At 35.7% G+C, this 20074-nt stretch overlaps 1 protein-coding gene across 3 annotated transcripts in view; it reads left to right on the top strand.

The window, feature by feature from the left end:
• LOC109095692 (IQ motif and SEC7 domain-containing protein 3-like) overlaps positions 1-20074 on the top strand; it is a 125576-nt gene that overhangs the window by 9520 nt on the left and 95982 nt on the right. For all 3 annotated transcript variants that reach the window (XM_042722323.1, XM_042722324.1, XM_042722325.1), the window contains exon 2: positions 16230-16307. In XM_042722323.1, the coding sequence (XP_042578257.1) occupies positions 16230-16307 (78 nt within the window). The remainder of the gene's footprint in view (positions 1-16229; positions 16308-20074) is intronic.

The raw sequence follows: 20074 nt of genomic DNA on the forward strand, positions 1-20074 counted from the left end.
AAATATGGTTAATGCGTACTGAAAAATATTTTTGGTCAATTAAATTACACTAATGTAATTTCTATTGAAAATGATATTACACATTTGTAATGTTGCAATTGAGTACATTAAAAATATATATTAACTTTAAATGTAATATTGGCACTATAGTTAAAATTATAATTAAGTACTTCTTTAAAGCACAATTAAATATTATTAATTAAAAGTAATTTAAATGTACTGTAGGTGAAATTTTGCATTAATTAGTGCACCTTTTAAAAGTGTACTTAAATGTAAGAAACAGTCATGCATGTATACTCTCTTTAAGAACACTTAGGAGTGCTTTCATTTCATTAATATTGTAATTACAGTTATTATTTGTTATACTTATATACTTATTTATTCTTATATATATACCTGTAGTCATTAATTTAGCAGTTTTGTTCAGTGTCACTAGTGATGCAGAAATTACACTCCATCTAAAAGTTTATAAAGGTTAAAAAAGCACTGTCAGTTCCAGATTCTCCTCACTGAATATTTAAAGATGTCCTCAAAGTTTGTTCTCTTCTCCTTACGAGTGGCATCAGCTCTGAAAGCTGCATTTGAATCAACTCCAGACAGCTTCTTGTCTTCACTTTCTGCCGGGGACACAGGGTCACAAGTCCGCTTTGGAGTTTGTCTCAAATAAGGACAAGTTGTTTTTCTAATTTGGCTGTACTGCTGAGAACACATGTCCCTGCAGGGAGGGAGGAAAGGTTTCTACTTGAAATGGGATTGATGTGATGGAAAGATATAAGGGCATGAGGGAAGGTGGAGGATGCCGGGTTTTCAGAATGTTCCTGATGAGTGATGACAGCCAGGAGATGAAAGTTTGTCCTAATTTGACTTAATTTAATCATTGGTGTGGTAATTTGATTTTGTGGGACTCATTTAATTTTTCTTCCATTTTTTATTGGTACAGACAGCAAAGAAGGGAGAGGAAATTATTGAGAAGAAAGGACAAATAAGATAAGTCCATGGTATGGGTCGGGATCAAACCTGCATTGCCCACATGAGGACTATTGGCTAATTTATTTATATTTTTCAACCGGTATTGGTACCACTTTACAATAAGGTTCCATTGATTAACTACAGGAGCCATGGCCATAACCATAATGATCTTAAAAATAAACTTTATTATCTTAATACAAAATATAACATACCATTTTGGGGATATAATCATGAGGTAAACATATGCAGATCTGTACATTTTGTAAAGTTGCAAACCTCCTTCACAGTTTGTAACTTTACCTTCCATTTCAGTCACTGCTTCTAATTCTAATTACTGTTTGATTATGTGTGTGTGTGTGTGTGTGTGTGTGTGTGTGTGTGGAGTGGGCTCTTGAGGTACAGGTTGCTCTTGGGCATCCCTCTGGCTCTGAAGTGCTGCCTCAGGTGCGACCCACAACAGTTCCAGCTCTCACCTCAATTAGAACACGCAGGTGTTCGCCCAAGTGATCTGACTTACACTTTTGAGCACACACATAGACATCTACTACAAATATGAATACACACACTTGCATATTCCGCCTGGCATACACTAACTCCCTATCTCCTCCTTGGCTCCTATTTGGCTCCCTGTTTCTCTCCATATTTGTCTGCAGCTGGGGAGCTACAGGATAGCAGTGTGTGCCAAGACTTGTAAAGCTAGATAGAAATGAAGGGAAGACATAGCTATGCCATTCATATTCCACTTAATGTTTCTATGATTTATTTAGTACTTTTTCAATTCCAGATATTTCATCCACCATATTTTTAATATAAGAATGAGCTTGTCCATTTGTAACTTGAATGTGCGAGGCATCCAGTGTCAGCCACTTCCAGTTATTTTAGCTGTACAAAAACAGTCTGCTGTGCTGTTTGATATAGCAAATTATATTATTTTTATTATCACAGTCATAAACATACTACTTTGTTGTGAAAATAGTACTGTTATTCTTCTAGTTATTTACCTATAGTGAATAATGCATTAAAAGTATTGCACATTCTTGGAAAATATCTTACTTCTATGTTGCAGCACATTATGGATACAATGTACCATATTGGATTCAGGTTTATAATAATAATAATAATAATAATAATAATAATAATAATAATAATAATAATAATAATAATAATAATAATAATAACCTATTCATTTTGTAACATTTAATTATTTTACATTGTTAAATAATTTATACATTGTTAAATATTATTAAATATTGTATACTTTATTACAACATTAAATATGAAATTAAAATGTTAAATTACACTTAAACTTGTGTATCTGTATTATTCATATATATATATATATATATATATATATATATATATATATATATATATCATATGAACAAGCAGTCAGTTACTACATGGAATTCTGACAAACCTTTACAACACAACAGCAATAGTTTTTGGTTTATTTTGATTCAGATATGACCAGAAGAAAGACTTGAGTTTCACTGAATGAGTCACTAATTAACATACAGTTAATATAAAAACTGCTCAGACTTATTCAAGTGAGTGAGCTAATTTGTGATTTGTTTTGACCGATTCATTTGCGACACATTGCAAAAGGAAGATGCAATGTGTATTTTTAATTGTTTTGTGACATCCTTTCCTTCTCATTACACAGTTCAGACTGCAAGGTCACAACTAAGCTAAAGCATGATTCCTTTTGCCGTGGTCTTTTTACAAATGTAGATTACTGTGGAGAAGACTGTCATAGTGTTTTAGTATGCCGTTGTTTCGACACCAGCAGAAAAATGCAGACACTCAAGAACCAAACATCATGAAAATCATTCGGTTCCAGTATTTGTACACAAAATGGAATAAAAATCGGTTCTCGATTCTCAACCCTAGCGCTGGTGCTAGGATATTCTCAGTGTGGATGCCAGACACGTCTGTGTGGTTATGACAGGGTGACTGGCTATGGCTTTTTGCGTGGCAGAAACCCAAATCATGAATATCACATTTTCTATTGAGTGCTTTTAGATTGCTTCATTTTTCTTTTTAGTTTTTTCCGTGTCTGTGCAGTCAGCAGCAGCATCTGAAAAAGCCTTGCACGTCATTAGTCAGAGCCGTACGTGCTCAGAGACAGGAATGTGGGGGGAAGGGTGTGAAAAGGTGACTATGCAAAGGTGACTTTCAAACACTTGCAGCACTCCCTGCTGCACCCAATGGACAGAGAGACAGAGAGAGATGGCGATTGGGAAAGGGGGCACAGCACTGGAATTCTAAAAGGCAGTGCGACCAAATGTTTGTACATAGTGACCGCACACTGACTCACTCACGAATAATAAGTGTCAGGGTACATTGTGGTACCACTTTTATCTAAATATATATATATATATATATATATATATATATATATATATATATATATATGTATGTATATATATATATATATGTATGTATGTATATATATATATGTATGTGTGTATATATATATGTATATATATATATATATGTATATATATATATATATATATATATATATATATATATATATATATATATATATATATATATATATTTGCATTCAAAGGGGGGGAGGAAGGGTGACAGGGTGCATAGAGCCCAGAGATCTGGGGGGCCCACGATTGCCTACTGGCCAATAAAAGTTTTTGTTTGCATAATATATATGTGTGTACTGTGTATATTTAGTATGTATATATATAATAAACACATATTCAGTATGTATTTCGAAAATATTTACATTTATATTATGTATAAATATTTTTACAAATATAAACAAAACTTAAATATATATATATATATATATATATATATATATAAACTTAAATATATATATATATATATTTATATATATATGCATGTATGTGTATCTTAACCAAAATAGAATGGGGGATTAAAATATGGCCAAGAGATGAAACTCTTTAAGTTAATCTTATGAGAATGGAGTTAGCCTCCAGAAAAATCTCAGCAACATCTCAGTTGACATCTGAGAGGGACTGCAGCTGTGGATTGCATGCACATGTGGTCAGTGCTGCAGTGCAGTTATGCAGTGCTAATCGCCCTCAGCGCTCTGACCTTACAGAACTCTTCGTTACGTCATCAGTTCATGTGGAGATGACTCAGGGCTTAAACTGCAACAGTGCATGTCTGAACATGTCCTTAACATTAAACCACAAATAATTAGCTTTATTGCAATTTTGTTTAACGAGCCTATAGGCATTTGAAGAAATTAGCACTCAGACATGCAACTTAATACCGTAATGAAGGTGCCTACTGGATCTATTAGTTGTCTTATTATTTGACACTGTCATAACAGAGAGGCAGAGAGGCTCACTGTGCAATATGTTAATTTTGGGCTCTATATTTCAAGCTCTCTAGTGCCGCCTATGGTTTAAAGTTCACTTTAGCTGTAACACACGGTTACAATAAGGTCTGTTCATTAACATTAGGTACTGCATTAGTGAACATGAACTAATAATGCACCATATATTTTTCTCACTGCATTTTTTAACCTTTAGTAATGGTAATTGATCTTTTATTGTTTGTTCATGTTAGTTCACAATACATTAATGTTATCAGATACAACTTTTGATGTTAAAAATGACTAATTTGGTTAACTCATGTTAACAAATGAAACCTTATTATAAAATGTTGCCGCGTTAGCTTACTTTTGAACTGTGGCGTAGAGGGAAAAAAATAAAAACTCAAATTCCCTTTGTTTCAATATTTGTAAGAATTTCAATTCCAATTTTTAGACTTTTCCATTGTTCTGGAGACAAAACAAAGCATTTACATTTAACTTACCAACAAACAGGAAGTGTTGCTGTATCTTGCCAATTATTTGCTTGTTAAAATGAAACATTGTTAATAACCTTGGTACCATGTGACCAATCACTGGCATACTGCGATTAGATTATCTGAATCAGTTCTTCCTTTTTCTAAATCATTGTTAGTTGGTTGTTGAACATGTCCTGGATGGATTAATTAGAAACAATGAGTTTATCAAGAAAAACAATGTTCCAAGTCCAACCATTCTTGGCTGACAGTTGCGTGTGTTTATCTATTGTGGCTGTTGTTGTTGTTATTTTTTCTCCCTAAAGGTTTAATGCACATCAGCCTGAATTCTGCAGTCTCACAGCTGTTAACAGGAAAAAAATAAAAGTGACGGACAAATGTAATTAGCTGTGTGCATCCCGCATGCTTGACAGAAGGGTGAACAAGTGGCATCAATAGGAAACCCACGCATCTGCAATTGTAACATCATAATTTGCCTTACGTCGATATTGCATGTGGCTGGTCTCAGTCTGTGTGGGTGTTCTGGTCTTTTGTGAATGTAGTGCTAAAGGCTTAGCATTATTTCGCCAAGTAGGACATGTGCAGGGATCAACATCTTTGTGGGTTTTAGCACAACATTGCTATCAACTGATCAGCTTAGTTTTAGGGATGAAGCTCTGACAACATTCAGTGTGTCTGCTGGTTCCTAAAAAGTATTCAATATTTGAAAACCAAGTCAGACGTTGTCACTGTCAACCAAAAATCAATAGCGTGAGCATGTGGTAGTGCATTAGAAAGTCTGTTTAAACACCATTTAAATACCGTTTAAACACTGCTCTGCGTGTGTGTTCACGGTGTGTGTGTGTTCACTGCTGTGTGGGCTTTGGATGGCTTGAATGCAGAGCAAGAATTCTGAGTGTGGGTCACCATACTTGGCTGTATATCACGTCACTTATCACTTACTTTATGGTATGTAAGCCAAAGCAGATTCTGTGCTGCCTTTGCATTGAACAGATGCCAATAGGTTACTTTGTTTTCAAACCGAAAAATATCTGAATCAACACTGCTTGTATTGCTTCTTATTGTAATTTAGAATAAAAAGAAATACACAGAGAGTTTGATTAGAAAAGAGTTATATCTGTAAGTTAGTTCATTTAATTACAAGTGTAAATCTAACAATAGTGCTTCATATCTCAAGTTGCAGTTTTATATCATATTTGCAACTTTTTTCTCATAATTGTGGCTTTATATCTCATGACTGCATATTTTTTTCACATTTGCAACTTTTTTGTAATTGTGCCTTTACATTTCACAATTGCATGTTTATTTTTTTATTTTTTTTTACATTTGCGACTTTAATTTTTAGAATTGCAGCATCAATTCTCTACTGCATAAAGTCAAAGCATTTGACTTTATTACATTTTAAAAATGTTATTTTATTTTATTTATTTATTTTCTTTTCAGATTGAATGTTTTTGGTGTCATTTTAATATTTTTTATTCTTGATTGGTTATAAAAATGGTCTTAAAAATTTGTTAAAATTTGCACTATAAAATGTTTTACATTTCATTACCTTAAATAACCTTTATCATTTACCTTCAGATTTTAGTGGCCCAGTTGGGAGGTATTTTAAGAGCAACAAAATAATATAAATAAATAAATAAAAATCTAGACGCATCTAGAAAATATCCAGGAGGTATTAAGAAGATGGTTTCCAAACTATGCTTACAAAACCTACGTCACAGCACAGTGTGTAAAAGGCACAAACTAAACTTGAACCATCTCCTGAATTCTTAAAGTATTAAGGTCCCAACCCTTTCTGGTCGTTTCTCACACCTACCCTGTTTTGCTTGTGTTGTGGGGAGAATGCAGAAGCTTGCGACACTGCTTTAGCCTTCCTGCTGACGCAAACCTTTCAAGGAGGCTTAGTGCTTTAATACTGAATGAGTGTATGTGTTTGTACGTTTGTGAATTTGAGAGATGGGGCTAAGTCTATTTTTAAAAGCTGATCCCCACAGGACTATCCACATGCTATTCTTGACTATTTTTAACGATTAATCCACCTTATGGACTGAGTTACATGATTTATGCATCATATTCTGTTCAACAGGTCAAATTCGTCTGAGAATGTGAGCCGTGGCAGATGGTACTTTAAAGATGCTTTCATGCTAGAGTCTGATGTCTATTTGTTTTAGTTTAGTTTGTTTGTTTAGATGGACTGTTTTCTGAACTTTTTAAAAAAAAAATTAAATTGAGGCTACGTCCACAGAAAACCAGAGCTTACCCTATCCAATCTTTTTTTCCCCTTGTCTCAAGAAATATCTGCGTCCACACAAAACCACAAAACCAACACAAAATGATGTAGTATATATGCCAGATCAGCATCTGGCACTGTAATTCTGCCACAGAGATACATTAAAAACGGAGAAGAAGACTTGGACTATGTGCCTAAACATAGCGCTCGGTATACAAACGAACATGGAACAATACATTTTTTAATCTATGTCAATGTTAGTTAATAAAAAGACAATCGTTCAGTGTTTGTTCATCTTTTTTGTTGCTGTTACGTGATGTAGTGGTGTCTGACAGGCAAGACGTGGGCTGATGACGTCATCGTTTGGGAAATATGCGGATTCGCAGTCCACACGAAAATGGGTGGCGTTATCAGATTTATCCACTCTCTGGGACCCGGTTTCAAAAAATATCAGTTTCACTCTCCCAAAACGCCGTATCCGTCTGGACGAAACACCTATATGATACAAAATTTATGCATATACAGCTAAACGCGTCTCCGTGTGGACGGGGCCTGAGTCTGCGTGAAAATAATAGTCTGGGCAATCTACGGTATTTGTCTTTGAGTACATCCCTAAAACCCAGGCTTCCAAATCAATAAAGTGGTACAAGATATCAATTTTCAAGATCTCATTGGTCCGAAATAATCTGTATTAAAAATAAAATATATTCATAGTGGCTGTCAGTGTGTCACACTGAGCTGCAGTTTGTGTAGACAAATTATAGTCGCATTGTGTCTGGATAGGACAGATTGTAAATGTCATCTTGATATTTCTCTCTTCTTTGGTGTCCTGAAGATACTTATGGTTTAGCTTAATAATTGGATTCCTATTACAATCAATCAAAGTGATGCCAAATAATCATAATTTTTCCACAACAGTGGATTTTGATTTGATTCAAGACGTCGTCACAAGATTCCACACAGGCTCTTCAGTCAACTTGTGAAATACTCAACCAATTTGTAAGTGGCAAGTAAATGCATAATAAACTGCCACAGTTAGAACGAGAACAAGAAAGGCCAAAGATAATTTAACATGATCTGGATCTACTTTCTCTGATTTCAAATCTATTAATTGCTTTGGATTTATTCTTTACTTTTTTTATCCTTTTAATTAATGAACATTTACCCCATGAATTTTTGCCCCTTTTATCTGTTAGGTGCATATTGACCCATGGCCATTCAAAATGATTACTTTTTTCTTTTACAACAACAAAGAAAATATTTAAATATAATGACATTTCAAAATGTTTTACCAATTTATTTATTTAATTTTTTTTTTTTTTTAGGTCTCTAAAAGTGTGAAATTGATTTTAGGGAATGCTAATGAATCTCTTTGTCTTGACCTCATGTTATTTTGAATATGCATTAATTTTAAAGAAATAACTGTTGTTTACCTGTAAGTCTGAACCATTTGTGCAAATTTGTTCTATTTGAAAATTTTGTTTCATTTAACCTGAAAACAACTAAACAAAATTACATTACAAGATATTCTGCGACATTTCGTTTTATAGCTGTCAAAATAGCACTGGCGAAATCATCTTGATATGGGTCATATATGAGCTAGAAATCTGCAAAAGACTGACTCACGAAACAATCCCACTGCATCAGTATGATGAACAAATTCTGAAGTTCACTTTCCACACCAGTTCTCCTGGTTCATTGAAAAGAACCAACTCAAAAGAATGATTTGTCAGGAGCGAATGAATACAGGACATGATTTCAGAGCTGTGGGAAGTTTAAGGCTCTGAACAGTTTGTGTTGACCAGTTGGAGCTTCATACATTTGTTTAGTGAGGAATTAGAGGTTTAACCTTGGAAGGTGGGGCAAAACATTTTGGAGATCATTGTCCACTGTGTGTGCTATTGGTTTAACTTGGAATACTAATGCTTGGCTGCATTGTCATTAGGTCTGCTGGTCTGTCACAAGCTCACAGGGCGATGACCTCATTGCAGATATGGACAAAAATTATGTTTATGTTGAAAAGAGGCTTTTAGAATAAAAGCATTTCTTAAAAGAGAGAAATGTAAGTTATTTGGATGCTTTTAGTGCATGACATCAGGCGAATCATATTAAGTATGTTAATGCATTTTTAACAAAGAAAATAAGTAATGCTTGCCTCATACTTGATAATATTTAGTTGAATTTGATGCAATTGTACTATAAAATTATAACACATTTTTAAAAATAAATAAAATAAAATAATGTGATATATCACCCTGATAATTTACTCACACTCAGGCCATCCAAGATATAGATGACTTTTTTCTTCAGTAGAACAGTAAAGAAGATTTGGCACAACTTTAGTATAGGGACCAATTCTCATTATTAATTAGTTGCACATGCCTATTATTAACATATTTGCTGTTTATTAGTACATATAAAGCACATATTCTTTGCACATATTGTCACTTTGAGAGTTAAAAAAGCATACACAAAGAAGACCAAATAATACCATAAAATTGCTTTGGTTTTGCTAGGGTATTCTAGGTAGACAAACAAGTTTTATGTCTAGTCTTGATCATTTGTCAACCACATTTATTGTAAAATGCTATCCAACTTATTCTTTGATGCAAAAGTAAGCCTGTGGGTGAGACTTCCGGTTCATTAGCCACTGTATGAAAATAAAAAGAAGAATTACAATGTAAACGGTAAAACTGTTTGCACTTCAAACCAGTGTGCTCATAATTAAGATAATGCATTAAAATATTATGGTAAGACACACCGATTTGCAATATCAAGCAGGAAAACAAGCAGTTTTGCATAGCTAAAAATAGCTGGACGCGGATGAGACCGGAAGCAAGACCCATACAATTTACAAATGGCCGTGCCCATTTTTACGGGAAGAATAAGGTGGATTATTCTCATAGTCTCCTGCCCTCTGGCATCAGGAAAAGCATGAAATAAATATTATTTTAATAAAATTTTACTAATTTTGGGTTATGTCATCTAGGGTGCCTGGAAAAGTGCTGTATACTTAAGCTTACTTAAATCTGGATTAGTTGATATACTTTTAGACCCCTGTCATCAACACACACACACAATCAAATGATTCCACTCACCAGGCCTAATCCTCTGTAAGATGGGGCTAAAACATGCCTCTTGCCTTTTGAAGAAGTTTGTTTTTGAACATCTGTATTTTGGAGTGAGTCCATCGAAACTACTGTAATCCTTTCTGAAGTATTATATGCATCTTCTAGGGGGTGTTTACAGAAAAAAGTTTTTAACTAAAATAGAATTTTTAAATGTGTCTTAGCCATTCCTTAACACCACAATGTTATAAATTAACAGATACTGTATAGTGCCTCAAAATAACTGAGTTGTGTTGTATTTCATTTTGTAATGAATATCCAGCAAAAAATAACTATATTGTGAAATTGTAATGTTTCCTTGATATAACATAAGTTTTAAGATTTTGGTTGGTTATTACTTCTTAAATACATTTAAAACTTTAAACTTTAATTTAAACTAATCAAACACAATTTAAACTTTAAAGCAATAAAACCTCAACTGTACAAACTTGGATCTAATGTTGTGTTTATGCTTTTAAAATGATGAATTTCTTCTTGTGCTGTCAGAAACATGACTTTCATCTTTTCAAAAGCCCTTGGGCTGCCTATGAGTTCAGGGTCCTTTGAAATATATAATTTTATTCTGAATCAGATTTTACAGCACTCTTGATCAATTCATGCATGTCTTTCTCCTTTAATCAGAATCATCCTGTTGAAAGTTACTGTTTATTTCTTTCAAGCATACCTTGGCTATCCTTTTGAATTGTAACATTTGCTTTGGAATGTTAAATAATGGCCAGGTGTGTTTTTCAAGGTTGTTGATTTTAATACTACATTTAAACAGCTGTTAATTCACTGAGCCTATTGACCAAATCCACGTTTATGTCGCCTCTATTCAAAAAGTCATTATCCGTGTCAACAGCAGTAATTTTTGGTCTAGTAATCTGTTTCCATTTGAGGCCTAGGGTGTACATAATCTATTAACAATCCAGTGTCAAGTCACAACCGTTAACAAAAACACAATTACAAGGACCATTAACAATAGCAATTTTTTTACCACCACACTTTTACCCCTACCTCCTCTTGCTAATCTTTTTTGCCATGTGGCTTTATCATTCAGGGTGTCAATAAAATATTTTAAATTATGGGAATTTATGTTTCAAATAAAAATAATAAAAATAATAATAATAATAATAATAAAAATGTAAATAAATAAATAAATAAATAATATATATTCATGTATCAATATTTACTGAGAAGAGTCTCCAAACACTGAATGGACATTGATTGGTGAGGCACAATGCCTAGGGTTGTGCTGACTTCTCTGCTTTGCATTAGGTGATACCTCAAAAATAGCTCAAATGGTAGACAAATTGCATATTAAATAACTTGTGTATGGATGGAGACTAAGAATGTTCATTTGGGGTAAACTTAATTCAGGGGTAGCCAGTCTTGCTTCTGTAGGGCTACAATGGCCTTGTCCCAAATGGCACTCTAAACCCTTGCGATCTTCCTCTGAATCCAAACTTTTATAACGTAATGCCATTTTGACTGCTGGGCTCAGCAAACGTGTGCACTGAGGGCCCATATCAGTCGCAAAGTGAGTGCTCATGGGCATACTTCTAAAAGTTGAAATGATGAATGAACACCCTAGGGTTTTGTGGACTTAATGGATATGCACATGTGGCGGCAAGACCACAAGTGCACATGAAGTCTGTCATTTGGGACAATTCTGCAGAGTTCAGCTCCAGCCTTATTCAAACAACCAGCTAATCATTGTGTTCAAGATTACAGGAAACTAATAGGAAGGTGTATTAAAGTAGAGTTGGATCTGAAGTCTGCAGGAAGGTAACACTCCAGAAGTGGGGTTAACCATGCCTCAATTAAAATTAATTAAAACAATTTATTGCTAATTTAGAGATTAATCCTGAGTAATATATCAAATTGCCAGCCCTATATTTATCATTATGGCTTTTCTTTGTAACCATAACCTTATACAGACCAGCTTGAATGAGAAACCAACTGTATTGAAATATATTGAGGTAGTCTTCAAGTTTTGGGGAAGTTTACTTCCTCATAATTTAAACATTGGATTATGAAATTTAGTTGTTAAAAAACAGGTGGCTGGAAAGTAGTCATGTTTGTTAGTATTCACATATCAATAGTTGCTCAATTGTTATAGTATATAACCTTCATGCTGAAATTGAGTTCTAGTTTTCTTTGAGCCAGTCATCTGAGTTGCAATGTCTTGTTGCTAACTGTGTATAGGCAAATTAAGTTCTGACACTGTCACTTTTGTATTCCACCAAATAGGATGATTCCTCATTTCGTAACACCAACTGTCAAAAATGGTGGAGAAAGTGGGCTGGTCTGGGGATTTTGTTGGATCCAGAGTCAGCAACTTGCACTTTCTGGCACTGTGAACCAAAAAGACATGCACAGCATTTTGCAGTGCCATTGAATACTTTCTAGCATAGTTAGTCCAGATTTCATCCTACAGCAAGATAAGAACCTAAAACATACCTCCAGGCTATGGCAAGACTTGAAGGCTTCAAATTATGGAATGATGGACAGTAGAGTCTTTGGACTTGAACCCCATGGAGCTGGCTGAACTGGGTAGAAGGGTGAAAGCAAAGGAACCTAGAAATGCAACATTTGCAAGAACTTCTGCAACATTCAGTTTGATCCAACCACAAAATTTTGTTAAACAATAATTGCATGACCTCATGTATCTATTTATGGTTTTATTTAAAAAAAAAAAAAATCTCTGTTTACAAACAAATTTCCCATTTGGGATGAAGTGAACTGAACTGAAGCAATAAACACACATATATTAATGAAAGAGATTAAAAATTCCACTTTATGCCAATATGGTTTCTGGCCTTTGGTATAGTAGGCATGGTTCCATTACCTCTTGACCTCCTGCTGCTGTGTCCTTGAGTTGACTCTAAATCCAGTGGTACTTCTCCAAGAGGGACCAGAATGAATCACTCTGAATTACTCTTCAAGTAATTGCAGAGAAGAGTTAAAGGGTTGAAATAGAGGTTGAGGAGAAAACGAGATGATCTGTCTTAGCAAATGGGATTTCTGCCCCCTACATGTCCAAAGGCTGTAGAGCTAAAATAACGGCATAACTTTTATTAACTCAGCCATATGACATCTTGAGTAATGCTACTTACCCTCTTTGTGCCAAATCCTCTTTTATTTGCTCTGACGGACTGTAGGGACAAGCAGCATTGAGGGTGAAAAAAGGAAGCAGATGCTTTGGTGTGTTGGAGGATGCGGTGGTGTTTATGGACATGTGATTTATAATGGCACCCTCATATCTGGAGATTAAAGCAGTAAGCTGAGTGGCAGATGCTTTGTGTTTTGTATTAGGAAGAGGACGGAGGGGTGTGAGATGGCTTTTGAATTGACTTGGCAGATTGTCCTTCGTGGTCCTGCTTAGAGAAGTTTTGAGGTTGGGGTTTCATGTTTAACAGGTCTCTTTCAGAATAACTGTCTTTTCATCTATCTCTCTGTATCTTCATGTACCATTTTGGCCTGTTGTGCCTACAGTTGTAGCTTTTGTCCTATGAGTGGTCTCTCATTCACAAGAAAATATTAAATGGTATGACAATCGTATCTGTAGAAAGCTATCTATTGGCTAATTTTAAATAGCTGGCAATGGAAAAAGAAGCTTTTTGCACCCACAATGGAGAAATTACATCTACCATCAGGGGATATTTGGACCATGCAAACCAGCCAAACTCTCACTCCATGAGTACTGTTTTACTAGTCAGGTAGGAAATTTTGGTCAGTCTTGGTGGTTGAGTCCAGTTCCTCTGAGGCTGAGACCTGTGTTGAGTCCATGACAAGATCAAGACCATGAAAACATGATCTTGGACTCAGACTTGAGATCTAACCGAAGATTAAAATCCACTCTTGTGCTTGAATATTTGATTTATAAATTCAATGAACTAGAAATTACTACTTTTTTCATTTTCATTTTCTTTTCTTTTCTTTTCTTTTCTTTTCGTTTTCTTTTCTTTTCTTTTCTTTTCTTTTCTTTTCTTTTCTTTCTTTTCTTTTCTCTAATATTATGTCAAACACATTCATTAAGCAATGAATAATCAAACAATTATATAGTGAACACTAAGTTCTCACACAACACACAAGTCCATATTCACCCACTATAAAACTATAAACTTCTCTTTAAACAACAGTAGTTTATTATGTGAATTCAACTGACATTATGACATTGAAAATCAACTGTCAAAGTTTTAACAGTCAAGTAATGTTTTTATGTTTTGTTAAATGGCCTGTAATAGACAGTTAGTTCATAGACAATAAGGAGCAAGCAATTTAAGTGGTAATGCTTCTTGGCATATTAGTCATGATAAAAAAAAAAGAACTTTTTGCTAGAGTGATTGTAAAGACCCTCTGTTACTCATTAAACTTTATTGTGCCCCATAATCTTTTATTGCAAAGATTCACTTGTGTGTGAAATTCAGCAAAAATGCTTACATTTTAAATGCTTAAAATGCTTTTAAATGTTTAAAGGTTTTAAATGCTTAAATACTTTTATAATCACATGAGATAAAGTATCATATCAATAGCTGAAACACTTTTTTTTTTATTATTTTACATGGAGTTTATCCATGGGTTGACTACATTTATGTCACCAGCTGTAAGATTGCAACTGCCATTTCTGCAAGAGCAACATAACAAAAAACACTGACTACATTTCTATAGGTTAATCTGATATAGCACAATAAACTATTACAACCTAATTTTTTAACTGTTCAGTCTATAATGATGTCATTTATATGTATTTAGTCTGCTATATTTGGCCTCACAGTGTGAGCGTTGCTATGCTGGTCTGTGATTTGCCACAAATAGATGACTTCATTTAACACTCCATTACACAGTAAACAGGACAGTCAACTGTGACAGTGCAAAGACAGATGCACTAGTATCCTTCTGTGTGAAGCTGTTCTAGGTCAGCTTCTAATCTATTTGTGTCATAGTAGCACACCACTAAGTATAATCTGGAACTAGATTATTATATTGTATTCAATGGTCCAAAACTGAATATGATCGCTTTGCATTATTTATTAATTTATTTTATCAGTACTTAAACTCATTTTAAATCAACTATAGCTTTAGCTATGTATCAGTTATGTGAAATAGAAAAAGTGACACAAACAATGATATATTTTGATTATTTTAAAGCCAATTAAATATTTGAAAAAAGTCTTGATGAATTGCAAGCCTTTACAATAAGCATGTAACAGATGAGAATTTATAAAATAGACACTTAAGTTTAAAGCAACAAAGGCTCCTTAAAAAAAACAAAAAAAAAAAAAAAACGTGCCTGCAGAATTGTAATATGTTGCTTCTTGGATGTTACATATTAAAAGTGAAATGTCTAGTGAGGGGAAGAAATGTGAGTATCTGAAAGAGATAAACATGAATCTGGCAACGCTGTAAGTTGGTAGTTGTACATATCGCTGCAGACAGAAATTGTCCTGTGAGTGATGAAAGGTTAATGTTCCATTGCATGAAAATAACTTTCCAGTGACACTTAACCCTTCCCTAAACATATCCAACAGTGTTAACAATAGCAAACCTCAGAAAATCAGAAAAAATCTGCACACATGGAGCTGTTTACAGTATGTAACAAAAACATGAAAATATATTAGTTTATAAATCATGCACTATGGTAAAAGTGTTTAGAGGTCATACCATAGTATTGTTGTAGAAACTATATGAAAATAAGTCTTTATTAATCAATAATCTGCTCCATCATCACAATTTGTGTAAAAAGGGATCAAACTTGTTGGTGTTTTACGGCCACTAGTGTTCATGTCAAAGGTATGTGTTTGGGGGTATGCAAATATGCATGTAGAGAAACCTTTTTTTTTTCCCAATTATTTTGGTTCCAAACCATTACTTGAATTAGCATAACTAGCCAAAGTATGATACTGCAAACTTTTCCTACCTTGACAATAGATAACAAATTATTCATGTTTGACAGTATTTTCACACTATTTTCTTGTTGGGGATTGAGGTGTTGGCAAAAGTCTGCTTATTCAGTCCCCTCACTGTAATGACCCACGTTTGTTCTACTTAATAGTGAGTCTAGGAAAAAGCCTTTACACTCTAGCGTGACCATTTCCCTATCTCTTTTCTTACAGGAACCAGACGGTTCTACACCAGTTCTGCTGTCCTGCTCCAGACGCCCCTGAGTCTGACTCTCAGGCCTGTTTACCCAGGTAGGGGGAGGGGTTGGTTGGTCCCTCCTGACCAAAAACTCAATTTCCACAGTAAAGACTGTATTTCTGATGGTGCTAGGCAACACAACTGCCTCTCTAGTTATACCCGTCTTGAAGTGGTTGTGAGTCTTTTCATGCCTTGTCTCCTCACAGTAAATTCAGTCCCCATTATCGCAGTAAGCTGTGACCTTGACAGAGCAAAAACTGGTATGATTTCCCTCTAAATCAGGCGAAAAGAAAAACGTGTATCTAATGTTTAACTGCCATGTTTGTCGGTAGGCATAAGTTCCGCTCAGCTGGCTTGGCTAGAGGCTACAAAAACCTTGGTCAGAGTAATTCCCTATTCTGTTAGCATAACCATGTTTACACAAGTATCACGATAAGTATCTTGCTTTGCGCTGAATGCTCAAATCAATCAACTAGAGATTCCCATCTCTGTCCTTTTTAGTCACTTGAAGTTTTTTTTTTTTTTTTTTTTAAAGGCTACAAAACTAAGAGCAACAATCAAGAACAACTGCAAGGCAATTAATTATGATCTTGTCTGCATTGGAAGTAATTATTCAAATATATAAAAGTAAGTAAGTTGCTGTACGCTGTAAGTTTCCGAGGAGAAGGAATTTGTTTGTTCAAAAATGCTGTGTGAAGCAGCCAATAACAGCCACTGTATTTGATGTCACTTTGGGTAAACACATATGCTAAATGAATAATGTAAATGTTTTATATATAGTTATGTAAGATAACCAGTGAGGCGACACCAGTGGGTGACACAGCAAAAATGTAAACCAAGTTTTTGACAAACTGTGTAGACACAGTTATGGTGTGTAGTATGACGTATTATTATGTATTCATAATTAAGGTACTAAAACCATTGTCAGATAACATTATTTGCCTACTTTCATATTATCTGATTATATAGTCTATTAGGTTTATTATATATATATATATATATATATATATATATATATATATATATATATATATATATATATATATATATATAACCCTTTAATTCCTGTTGTTGTGCAGCTTTTCAGAGTGGCTTGAATTGGTGGGAAGTCATCAAGTCAAGTCAAGTCAAGTCAAGTCTGCTTTATTGTCAATTCTTCCACATGTACAGTACATACATACAGAGAATCGAAATTGCGTTACTCTCAGACCCCCGGTGCATACAGATAACACTAACAGTAGAGCCTAAAAATCTAGATCAAATATAAAATATAAGATAAAACTATACAATAAGGGAATGTAAAAAAAGACATAATAGAAAAAATGAAATAAAAATAAGGTTAAATAAAAGCAGCGCAAGGCACATGGCAGATAGAGTGCAAACCAATGAACAAACAGTGCAGATAAAAAGATTTTTAGTGCAAAAAAAATAGCTTATTCAGTCTGATTAAAAGTGACAAAGTGACAAAGGGCTCAGAGCAGTTATTTTATTAAACTGACTGATGAGGAGGTAGAATGATGTCAGATCCATGGTGAATGAGGTAGTGAGCAGACCACTGCTGCACAAAGTGACTGGTGCATGACATTCGTATGTTAGAGGGAGGGGGGGGGTGGAGGGTTCATAGTTCAGTGGTGCCTGAGGCAGAAGAGGGACGGGGGGGGTAGGTTCGGGAGTGAGTTCAGCTTCCTGACAGCCTGATGGATGAAGCTGTCCTTCAGTCTGCTGGTCCTGGCCTGGAGACTCCGCAGTCTCCTCCCTGATGGCAGCAGACTGAAGAAGCTGTGTGACGGGTGAGTGGGATCACCTGCAATGCAGAGGGCTTTTCGAGTGAGACGGGTTCCATAAATGTCCTGGAGGGAGGGGAGAGAGACACCAATGATCTTCTCAGCTGCTCTCACTATGCGTTGCAGAGTCTTCCGGCAGGACGCGTTGCAGGCGCCATACCACACAGTGATGCAGCTAGTCAGAATGCTCTCAATGGTGCCTCTGTGGAAGGTGTACCTGATGGGGGGTGGGGCTCTGGCTCTCCTCAGTTTGCAGAGGAAGTAGAGACGCTGCTGTGATTTCTTGGCCAGTGCTGCGGTGTTGTCGGTCCAGGAGAGTTCCTCTGTGATGTGCACACCCAGGAACTTGGTGCTGCTCACTCTCTCCACAGTCGCACCGTTGATGGTCAGAGGAACATGCTGAGTGTGCGCTCTCCTGAAGTCCACAACAATCTCCTTCGTCTTCTCCACGTTCAGAGAGAGATTGTTGTCACTGCACCACCCGGCCAGGCGGCTCACCTCGCTCCTGTAGTTTGTCTCATCTCTGTTGCTAATGAGACCCACCACAGTCGTGTCATCCGCAAACTTAATAAAGAGGTTGGAGTTGTGTGACGGTGTGCAGTCGTGGGTCAGCAGAGTGAAGAGGAGGGGGGGGCTCAGCACACAACCTTGGGGGGGCCCCAGTGTTCAATGTGATGGTGCTGGATGTGTTGCTGCCGACACGTACTGCCTGAGGTCTTCCAGTCAGAAAGTCCAACAGCCAGTTGCACAGCGAAGTGTTGAGCCCCAGCTCGACCAGTTTGTGAATGAGCTGTTGAGGGATGATTGTGTTGAATGCTGAACTGAAGTCTATGAACAGCCATTCTGACGTATGAGTCTTTTTCCTCTAGATGTGTGAGTGCTGAGTGGAGGGTAGTTGAGATGGCATCATCGGTCGACCGGTTGGACCGAAATGCAAAATGGAATGGGTCCAGGGAGGGAGGGCAGACTTGATGTGGTGCATGACTAGCCGTTCGAAGCACTTCATGAGGATGGGAGTAAGTGCAACAGGACGGTAGTCATTAAAGCATGACTACCGTGATGCTATGACTACCATGATGCTTTCTTTAATCAATAGTCATTAAAGAAAGCACTCCATATTATGTGGATCTTGGGTGTTTGGAAAGGTTGTATTGAAGAAGAAGAGATGAGCACAGCAACTAAAGCAAACTGGTATTGATGATGGCCTTTCTTTCCCAAAGCACTGGCCATTGTTAGTTTGGTTGGAACACTGCAGTCGCCCACTGAGACCCCTCTAAATCTCACTGTAAATGCCACAGAGGGCACAAGTTATTGTATTAGACCTGGAAAGATTGCCAGACTGGAAGATAGAAGAAAAATGCAATCACACATCTCCCTTAGGTTTGTCTTGACAGTGTGTACTGCAGAGGTGGAAATAACATGGCATTTATCCATTGGAACATGTTTGTATGAGCTTCAAATCCTTGGCCACTCATGGGTGTTAACGGAGAAAGAAGATTCAATAACTCCAGCTGCACAAATTATTAGCTTAAGGAGGCATGATTCTTAAAAATGTATTTTGTTGCCAAAACTGAATGTCTGCTTCATATTCAATTAAAAAAAAAAATTAGGTAACACGAGACCTTGCGTTATATTTTTCCAAGACAAATCAAAGAGCAGTTTGTCCCTCTTAGAAGACACCAATTATCAGTAAATAGCTATATTTAATAATTATAATAATGGTAATGAATTTGGCTGGCAAGTAATGAAGTTCATTAGCCTGTAGGCTGTTTGCGGTTTCCAAGCAATATATCAGCTTGGCAGATTAATAACAACTTGCCATTTAACAGCATCTTCAAACATGGCTCATTCAATCCCAATTTAGTGTCAGAACTATGTGTTTCATTATATTTTTGACTTGATTAAAATCATTCAGTTTATTTTACATCATGAATTACTATTTTGGGCTATCGCGCAAACTGTTATTTTTTACTGCATAAAATAAACTGTTACAGTGCTTCCTTTCCACTTGTGCACTGTGGATTGAGCTTACTTTC

The sequence above is a fragment of the Cyprinus carpio genome, chromosome B4 (assembly GCF_018340385.1).
Source record: "Cyprinus carpio isolate SPL01 chromosome B4, ASM1834038v1, whole genome shotgun sequence".
Lineage (NCBI taxonomy): Eukaryota > Metazoa > Chordata > Actinopteri > Cypriniformes > Cyprinidae > Cyprinus > Cyprinus carpio.